Below are 10,002 nucleotides of genomic sequence, written 5' to 3'. Positions count from 1 at the left end.
GTTACATGCCTGGTAACAATGGTGCCTTTGACAAGGCTCTGCAGTTTACAAACACTACAAGAGAGCTTCACCTTTGCCAAGCGCCCTTGAGTTTTCCGTGCGCACTAACTCAAGTACTCGGACACACACCTCTATCCAGAATGTTAATTTATTTACTTCCCAATCACAGTACTGAAAAAAAAACCCCAAGCATTAATAGTACGATAGTATTACATGCACTGGTATCACAAAAGCAACTGATATTCTTTAAACTATGTAACCACCACTATAAAATCAGCATTTAAAAATGAACACCCATCTCTGGGTTAACCGCAATGTATGAATTTAATAGAAAATAAAAAAAAGTGTTCTCTCTGGAACGGACAACATAAATAGCGCTTGACCTTTCTTTTGTGTCTTTATAAATTGCTGCATTTGTGCTGCGCTAAAGTATTGGCATATAAACGCTATTTAGCTTATTGCCATTCAATCACAGGAAACAATGCTAATTGCACAGTGTATAACTAAATTTCCCACAATGCCTTTTCACCTTACATCTTTATTACGCTCATAAAGTAGCTTATAATCTCTTCGCATTTGTAACTTAAACAAGTAAGAGTTTCCACAATCATTTTGAATGGGCCACAGCAAAGCGCCACGCATTGAACAGTAAGAGAGGCAACGTTTAAATACTTCCATCTGTTTAGTCAGGCTCCTTTGTGCTTGTACGTGTGTATGCACACGAGTTATATTGCCGGTAATTCAAGAGTGCAATTCTCCGGTTCGTTTTTAATTATGCCGCTCTGATGTAGGACACCAAAACATCTGGGGTGTTTGTTTTTAATACCAAATATTCAAACGCTGGTTTCAATGGCTCGCACGATGGCTGCGCTACATTTAAGAGGGTCGATGCGGACGCCGTTTCCATCGGGTGCTGCGACGGCGTTGTCCTGGTGGCACGGCGCTGGAACGCTGGCACGCACCTCTCTCGTGCGCCCAACGACTGCCAGCGGTCTCCTCGGGCACCGTGCACTCACGGTTGCTCAGCGAGTCCGAATGTGCGAATCTCTCAAACCTTCACTGCTTGCGCCTCTTGCATGCCCAATGCTCTGGTTTCTTCTGACGAAAGTCCCGATTTCAGCGTTCGCCGAACTGTAACGCGAAAGCATCACGGGAAGCGGTCATTAGCCAAGGTGGAACAATTCACCGCTTCGCCCCATCCACCCCGGAAATTAAATGCATCGTTGCAATTCAGTCAGGTGGTTAAACCACGGATTGATGATTTTGAACGTTGGTGAATCATAGCGTCTCCGGAGCCCTTAGCCACCCAGCCACCTCTCCCCGGGCATCGGTTCTCATGCAATTAATTATATATGCCAACTGCAGATAAAGACATTTGGGGAAAATACATATGCAGCATTTGTTTGTGTAAAACTTTCCAACGTGCGCTTGTCTTTTCAAAATATTCCATGAGCAGCGTGGAAGCCGATGGGTGTCTGGCAGGAAAAATGTTTTTGCCCGGGTTTGTTTCTCCAAGTTTTTCTGGGCAAACCCGAGATCTATTTGGCCAGTTTAAATAGGCCGAGTCCCCGATGGCTACACAACTTTATCGTCATGTTTTGTTGATTTTGAGAAGTCTTTACGAGATTTATGCCCCACTACAGAGATGGGACGGACACAGGTAAAATACTTTGAACCTTAGTGGGCGAGCTTCTCCTGCGATTTCGGGTTTTACCGCAAAGTCCGACGTTTCGCTCCCCATCCCGGAAGCTTCTTTAAAAACCCCGAATAAAATACGAGGGACGTTGAAAACGACAGTGACAAACACGGAGAGAGCAGCACCGGCCTTGGGGGGGGGGGGGTGAAACTCACTGGACTTGCGGTTGGCGCGCGAGCGCTTGCGCTCCTTGGGCGTGGCACGCTGCACGGGTGCTTGCATGGACGAGCGCACGATGCAGTCCAACATTTCGGTCGTGTCGTCCTCCGTGGCCAGCAGGTCCTCTTGCGATGGAGCCGGGCTCATTTTGCTCGTCCGTGCTGAAAGGAAATGGCACAGGGCTCGGCATGCCGACGAGATAACCTCGGGATGAAGCGTTTTAAGGCGTTCCAAAAGTCAAAGGGAAACGGACAGGAGGGGCACTTCTGTCGGGCACGTGTACATGACGTGTACATGACGTGTACATGACGTGTACGCGTACCACTGACCGTGGGCCCTAAATCAGTTGTGGAGAAATGCTCAACGATGTTTTTGGAAGAGGCACATGAGGGCAGAGATGGAGCATCTGCTGTGGGCTTCACTGTGCAGTGTGCAAGTCACCGTACCACCGCTTTACCATAACAATCGTGGAGAAATAATAGTTCACGCCGATCTATTTGACATCTTAATACCCAAACACCTCAAGGCAATGCCTCCAGAATAGTTTTTTTGCCACCCGTCCTGGTTTTCCTAGGATCCCATCTTTTTTGAGGTACCTGCTTTCCATAAAAAAACATTTGTCAGTCTTCCCGGGACATGGTAAGTCCCATTTTTTGTCGTCAATACACCAACCCGAGGCAATGCCTGTACGTGTGCTTCTCAGACTGAGACGTATTCTTCCCACGACGCACCCGGGTTTCTCTGTACCTCGGACACGGCAACCCTACACTCCAAAGTGACGCATCAGAGGGCCGGGTTCCACCCGATTCCGAGGCTTCAAAAATAAATCCCGTCACCATTCTCGATCGTTGGCTGCACTTGGGGAGGGGGGGGGGGGGTGGGCGATGCGGCCACGGGAACGGACGAAGGAGATGTGTACCCATGCCGCGCGTCCGGGATCGCCGCATCAGCGAAGAGGGCGTGCCGTCGTCCACCATGAGCAGGGAGGTCATGTCGTTGTGGGCCTTGCAGTGCTCGGCCGCGGAGGGGGAGCCGCTCTCCACGGAGGCGGTCGCATCCGTCTCCATGTCGAAGGAGAAGGTGCCCATCTGAGTGAGGGGGTCACAGGCCGTGGGTCACGGGGGTCAGGGGTCGGGGGTTAGGGGTTGGCGATCGGGGGAGACGTATTGATTCTTGTCCAAAATGTATAAAAAGATTGTGACGTTCACATCAGGGTGCACGAGGTGAATACATGTTCATTTGGAACCCCCGTAGAGCGGTGCATAGCGTTGTGCTATAAAGCGGACAGTGGGTACAGATTTCAGAGAACGGCTTTGAGAGTCCTTCAAGTGGCCTCTCAACGTAACGGGGTGACTGGACCGAGACAAACTCGCGACACTTCAGAAAAACCTGGTTTAACCGCAAGCGGTTGAAATCTGAATTTCAACTCACGTTTCTCAACGCCGTTGATTTGGTGCTTTGATCCCTGAGCCACCAGACTCGTACGTTTAATAAAAAATACCAACCCATAAAAGCGCGTATTTTTAATTTTATTTCATGCAGTCATTATCAGAGACTCGTTGCCAAAGCATTTTTCTCTGTAGACACTGAAAAGTAATTAGTGTAAGTGTCCTAAACAAGACGGGTGCACAAGCTATCAATTGCATTCAATATAAAACCATTATCACAAAGGGTAAAACCACATCAAGTGCAATCGTGTTTTCACGTGATATCGCTGGTTTACAAAACACCGAGTAATTTAAATACAAGCCTGCAATACAAAACGACGCATTCATTGCCGGCAACTTCGTTCGATCCGCCGCGAGGACAACGCGTCGCTGCGTAATCCACGCGCGGTGGCTCGGCGCGGCATCTTCGGTGGGAGAAACAACCGGGACGCCCCTCCCGGGCCACGTCGAGGGCCGGCTCGCTGCCACGGCGGGAACGAAGCACAAAGTGGCCCCGGGGGAGAAGCGCGGGGGTGCGGCATCACCTCGGTGATCATCTTGCCGCGCGTCTTGATACGCTGGCGCACGTTCTCGCGCTTGAGGCGCTGGGCCAGGACCTGCTCGCGCACCGTGCGGTACTCGAGCGCGAACTCGCTGAGCACGCCGCAGAAGCGTGTCGCCGTCTCGTGTCGCGCCGCCGCCGCCGAGTAGCCCAAGTAGAGCAGGAACGCGCGGAACCTGCCGAGCGACGAACAGCCGCGCGACCATTGCGGTCGTCAGGACATTTGTTTAACGAGGCCGAAAGTGCGAATTGCTTCGTCGCGTAACCGCCGGCGGGAGCGAGGGGGTGCATCGGGAGAGAACTCCTCGGGAGAGAACTCCTCGGGAGAGAACTCCTCGGGAGAGAACTCCTCGGGAGAGAACTCCTCGGGAGAGAACTCCTCGGGAGAGAACTCCTCGGGAGCAGCGGCGGGCGACCTGCGTCGCGCGGAGCCCCTCGTGGTGGCCTGGCCTCAGCGTGCCGGGCATCAGGCGCGGGGGTCGCGATGAGTGCACGGGGACGGTTTCAAGCTCGCGGCCCACTCGAGGTGAGCGAGCACCGCGAATGTGGCCCACCAACTCGTCTAGGTGTCCCACCACCGGTCTAGAGGATGTTTTGGCCTACTCTTCCAAGATAGCCAGACCTCGTGGAAGAGGTGGGACCTGCCGATCGCCTCACTGTGGTGCACCCCCATCTATTACTGCTGTGGGTGGAACGAGGCAGTGAGTGGGATTGGCAACAACAACAACAACAACAACACTTGCACCATCGTTTCAAACTGCTGCATGTTCAGCGTGCAAACTGCTGTGGGCATGGCAGCTTCCCTGCAATAAAAATGATGGGGTGTGACAAAACAACTCTGAACACAGGGGACCTGCAAGAGTGCGATAGCTCATGGCACAAATGTACTGTTGTGATAGGATGCAATTAACCTATACAAAGGAATGTTTAAAAAAAAAACATTTACAGCATTTTCATTTATATTCAGTTGATTTATAAACATCTTGAACATTCAAAAGCATCCTTTTTTCTCTTTCCTTCATAAACTCATTACAGCAATGCCATGTTCCAAAAACTAATTTGGCTAAAATAAAAAATGATAGAGATCTTTTGGCAAGCAAGTTTACCAAAATGTTTTGCTACTTACGCAACAACATTGTTTTGAACACAAGACCGATAATCCCCGGACACCACAAACATCGCTCATCATTACAATCAGCCATGATCTATCCACCGTTGGATGAAGGCGTCCCCAAGTCGTCGCCATCGCTCACAGTCACGTGATGCAGCAATCGTGCCGCCCCACGCGAGCTCATCTCATCAGCGCGCTCCTTTCTTGGGCTGCTATCCCATCACTGCTCCCTGCAACGTAGCCAGTTGTCTACCCCGCCGATCCCCAATAGCGACACAGCCTCACCGTCTTTGCGGGCGTTACCGCTCCCTCCCATTACACGCTTATTGGCAGGCGGACGGACAACGGAGCCGGCGCATTAAGACGTCGCGACCTCGGTCGTGAAGCACCGACGGACGCGCAGCTTGCGCGAGACGGGCGCCGCGCGGTTGGCTACCGGTTGTCGAGCCGGCGGTGCACGGCCTTGAGGACGGCGACTCGCTCGGCGCAGTCGCACAGGAAGTCACACAGCCGCGTCTTGAGCTGGGCCCGCGCCTCGTGCTTGGCCACGGCCTTCAGGTGGTCCCACGAAGCCTTGCAGCGTCGCTCCAGCTGCGCCAGATTCTCCGCCAGTTGGTTAAAGTCGACCTGAAACAACACGCGCGCGCACGCACACACACACGCGCACACGCCCACACACACGCGCACACACACACGCGCACACGCCCACACACACGCGCACACACACACGCGCACACGCCCACACACACGCGCACACACACACGCGCGCGCACACGCGCGCGCACACACACACACACACGCCCACACACACACGCACACACACACACGCGCGCACACACACGCGCGCGCGCACGCACACGCGCACACACGCGCGCGCGCACACACACACGCGCACACACACACACACGCGCGCACGCACACACACGCGCACACACACGCGCGCACACACACACGCGCACACACACACGCGCACACACACACGCGCACACGCCCACACACACGCGCACACACACACGCGCACACACACACACGCGCACACACACACACGCGCACACACACACGCACACACACACACGCACACACACGCGCGCACGCACACACGCGCGCACACACACGCGCGCACACACACACACGCGCACACACACACACGCACGCAGCGTTGGTCTCTATCGCGCACAGCTAGATAAATATCAACGCGGAAGTCTGCCTGTCTGGATTGCTACCGAGTCAGAAAACTGCCACAACAGTTGGTGTGTGGTGGAGTCCTCCAGTGCCTCAGATGAACTTTCAGAGTTCACGATGGTTCACTGCTGCGGTCTCGCAGATTCACGTTGACTAACAATTCGACACAAAGACTCGCGTAGCGTTCAGTGGCTAACTATTGTCAACTGATAGTAGTGACTCATGGAATCACATATAGACTCATAGAGAGGCTCATGGTCTCGCATAGAGTTCAGGAGTTCACTGCCATGTGGTCAAGGGTCTGGTCGATGTTTCTGCAACTGCACCATGGAATTTCTATGAATTTCCACACGCGAAGGCCATGGTGCGTGGATCTGCCATGAGACGCGCGGATGTAATTTCACGTGGACCAAATGATTCAGAGGAATTAAATCCATGAGTTACGTCTGAGTGGGATCAGCGAGTGATCACGTGGCTGTTTGGGATGTTGCCAAACAGCCACGTGCTGGTGGTGCCAGGTGGCAGGTAACATGTGGAAGTGGCAAAGAACTCAACATTGTTGGCAGCATCTCACTAAAATAATTTAAAATGTACCCCCATTTATCTAATGTCATGATCATCCAAAATATCCATTTCGAGCTCTGTAGTATATCGCTGAACTGTAAGACGACCCCAGAAGATGACATAACAGAACTACTTCTGTGGACCGCTCTACCCACACGAGAACACCTGACACTGCCCTGCAAAGAGTGTTCAGCGAAGACTTTGTCACGCATCAATAAAACCAACATTAAAAAAAATTCAGAGCGGGGATAATCCAAATTAAGTGAAATCGAATGGATTATACTGTTATTGCGCGTGTGCAGTCGTCGCTGAGCGGTCTGAGACAGCAACTTGCTACACTCGAGAGCCCGGTTCAATAACGGGTGATCCCTCGTATTGCCCGAGTCTGAAAAACCCCCACGCACCGTCCGAGACTCTCGCGGAAACTCTGACCAGACACTTTTAATGCAAATTCAATGCCACGCATTTCCATTCCACGGAAAACCACTTCATCATTTAATTCCCGCCGCTTCACCGAGTCAGAGATGATAATCTCGAACAAACTCACGTCCTTCGTGAGCGCGGTAGCAAACAAAAAACCCAGCAGGTCAAAAAAACCCACCGGCACTTCCCTCTGACCTTTGCTATTCTCGTGATGGCTCCGATTTCAGAGTAGAGGTCGGAAGCCTCGGGAAACTTCTCCACCACGACGTTGCAGATGTGGTAGATCAGCGAGCGCTTGTGCACCGTATCCTTCACCTCGGGTACCTTCTGCAGGTAGGAGAGCTCAAAGCCCTTCGCCTGCACGGCCCACCACAAAGACAAAGACCCCCCCCGTATGGCCGTTAACAGACTGTTGGCGCAAGCGATGAAGGCCGGCACAGCACACGAGGGGGGTGAGCGGCATGCACCATGCCCGGCCGCCTTTGTCTCCTCGGTGCTGATGTTTACACATTGCATCAGGTACTCATTGAAGGCTGAGTCGACCTAAGGGAGGCCCAGGATCGGTTTAGAAATTCGATACCCTTATTGTTCATGAGCAGGAATCGAACACGAGTCACCGGGTACATAGCGCAGCGCGCTTACCGTTGCACTCGCGCTCCCCGCGCTAGCACGCACGCAACAAGAAGCACAACGCCGCCATACTCTGTCACTCACAACGCTAGCCCACGAGCTTGTTGTCCATTTCTGAGCCCGCGAGTTAAATGTCCGCAACAGACGCTAGCTTCCCAACCGCTTACACTGCTTCCGTTGAGGAAATTGCCGATGGCGAGCAGTGTGGACAGGATGCATTTCAGCGTGTAGTTCTTGCGCAACTGCTCCATCCCGTCCTTGAGGTCCATCAGCGGATCGGCCACCTCCTGCAGCGCGTGCAAGGGTGGACATGCGGCATCAACGACGCACGTCCTGGAGTTTTCAAGCCACGCTCCTCTGCAGCGATATTTGTGTTGCTCCAGAGTCCAGCCAGTTTTCCCAACGGCAGCTTAAGTTGGGAACGTTCATAAAAACCGGACCCCGCTTTGCCCGAATTGAAAATGTTCACCAAAGTTTTGTGTTCAATTCCATAATGCTGCTTAATAAGAGACAATCTGAGGAAAGAATTATATATATATTTTTCCAATATACACAATCATTTGTTTTCCCTTATCTAAAGCACACATTATTAAACCTGAGACAATGGCCAAAATGAGTCTCAACGGACGCCACTTTATACGTCCTTCCGCACTCCGTTTGCTTCTATCGCATGGTGGGGGAGATGGCCAAGATTGGTGAGAGTGAGCCAGCGTGCGGGCCTTGGGAGAGGCCGCATGGTGAATATCTGGAATGCTGCTCGCGAAGTATTTAAGTGGGCAGTGACATTCCTTATGTGGCCCATGGTTCGATATATAGACTCCCATGGAGATTCCTAGACTTACGTCCAGACACACAGACTCACAAAGTCACCTATGAACTCTCGCACGCAGGCGTGACGCATTTATTAAATACTACCATTGAAGGCTTGAAGCGGGCAGTGCTGTACTTGCGATTCATGGTTTGAAATCGGTGAGCACAGTCACACTGTGGGCTAGTATTAATTGTCCCATCGGAGTAGGATAGCGTTTCAAGTTAATTTTCTTTAACCAGGTAAGATAACTCATCAGACCAGGATAGTCTCATTGGCAAGAGTGACCTGCGGCATTATTCTGCCTGCAGGGACCATGACTGCTGCTAGGTCTAACCTCAATTGAGATGCAGCTCGATCTGCCGTCTGGTGTTATCTCGTGCAGACGATGAACACCATGGAACCGCAGAACTCACCCTGTGCCTTCACCATCATCCACCTTTGTGTTCGTTTTATGCCACAATTCGTGTTGTCAACCCTCCAACACCCGACAAGGTTGTAGATTGTCACGTTGACAGAGATTTTACTTACAAGGTAACCAATGTGTCGATCAGATTCGTAACCTCACCGGTAGGCCGGAAACTTCTCGCGACCAAATTCGACGTCAACGCGCGATGACGTTTAGCTCAAAACTGCTGCGTTGACCTTCATCCGGTGACGAACTTTGGGAAATCCGAGCGAGGCCTCACCTTCTCCATCGTCTCGTAGTCGAGCTTGAAGGCCCAGAGCTGCAGGCGGGCCGACAACTCGCTGATGGAGGAGAGCATGAAGAGGAAGCTCTCGGCGGAGCCGAGGTGCATGTCGGGGTTCGCCATCTGTGCCTCCGTGATCCTCCGCTTCTCCTCGTCCGTGGGCATCATCGTGAGAAGTTTCTGGCGCACAGGGTGGAACGCGATTGACGTGGGCCGCTAAGGCATCGCTATATTTTCTCGTGTGCAAAAACTACCAGTGGCTGGCGTGCGCGATGGTTGATGACGTCACAGCGCAGCGTGGTAGACGGACAGAGCTGAGAATGGCAGGGCTCGTCCATGAGCCATGGTAGCAGCTGAGGTACAAAAAAACGTGAGCTCGTCGACTGGTACCGACAGTCGATGAGCTCTTGCGCTCATGGACTGCGTGGTGGAGGAATAGCGCGAGCATCACGCATACACAATAGCGAGTGAGGACACCGCGCATCACGGTCGATCGGCAACACCAAGTTGATTTCCTGCTCAGATGAGCAGCGAGATGGTCAACATCTCCAGTTTATAGCCCTGAGCCAGTGGTAGAAATTCAACATTTTTATAGCGGGTACAAGTCTCTTAATAAGGCAACCACTCTTGATTTACAAATGTAATGGAACTTATCAACCGCGGTAGGATGATTGGCCGAGTCAATCCCCAATCAGGATTTGCAAACGTCTGGTTGTGGGTCGCTCGCTCAACCACCTGGGCGGAGAGG

General features: G+C 52.3%; 1 protein-coding gene across 1 annotated transcript in view; it reads right to left on the bottom strand.

The window, feature by feature from the left end:
• Positions 1-130: 130 nt before the first annotated feature.
• The window catches only part of LOC116946004 (FH1/FH2 domain-containing protein 3-like), a 69,919-nt gene continuing 60,047 nt past the window's right edge, over positions 131-10,002 (bottom strand). Inside the window, exons 17-24 of the mRNA XM_076069607.1 lie at positions 9,252-9,434; positions 7,922-8,041; positions 7,320-7,481; positions 5,392-5,582; positions 3,828-4,020; positions 2,775-2,943; positions 1,852-2,016; positions 131-1,131 (exon numbers count right to left, since the gene is read on the bottom strand). Of these exons, the coding sequence (XP_075925722.1) occupies positions 1,049-1,131; positions 1,852-2,016; positions 2,775-2,943; positions 3,828-4,020; positions 5,392-5,582; positions 7,320-7,481; positions 7,922-8,041; positions 9,252-9,434 (1,266 nt within the window). The 3' untranslated portion in view covers positions 131-1,048. The remainder of the gene's footprint in view (positions 1,132-1,851; positions 2,017-2,774; positions 2,944-3,827; positions 4,021-5,391; positions 5,583-7,319; positions 7,482-7,921; positions 8,042-9,251; positions 9,435-10,002) is intronic.

The sequence above is a fragment of the Petromyzon marinus genome, chromosome 25, assembly GCF_048934315.1.
Source record: "Petromyzon marinus isolate PM22_M1 ecotype Great Lakes invasive population chromosome 25, UKy_Petmar_22M1.pri1.0, whole genome shotgun sequence".
Lineage (NCBI taxonomy): Eukaryota > Metazoa > Chordata > Hyperoartia > Petromyzontiformes > Petromyzontidae > Petromyzon > Petromyzon marinus.
The sequence above is the reverse complement of the archived record's forward strand: the minus strand, read 5'-3'. Positions and strand labels throughout refer to the sequence as shown.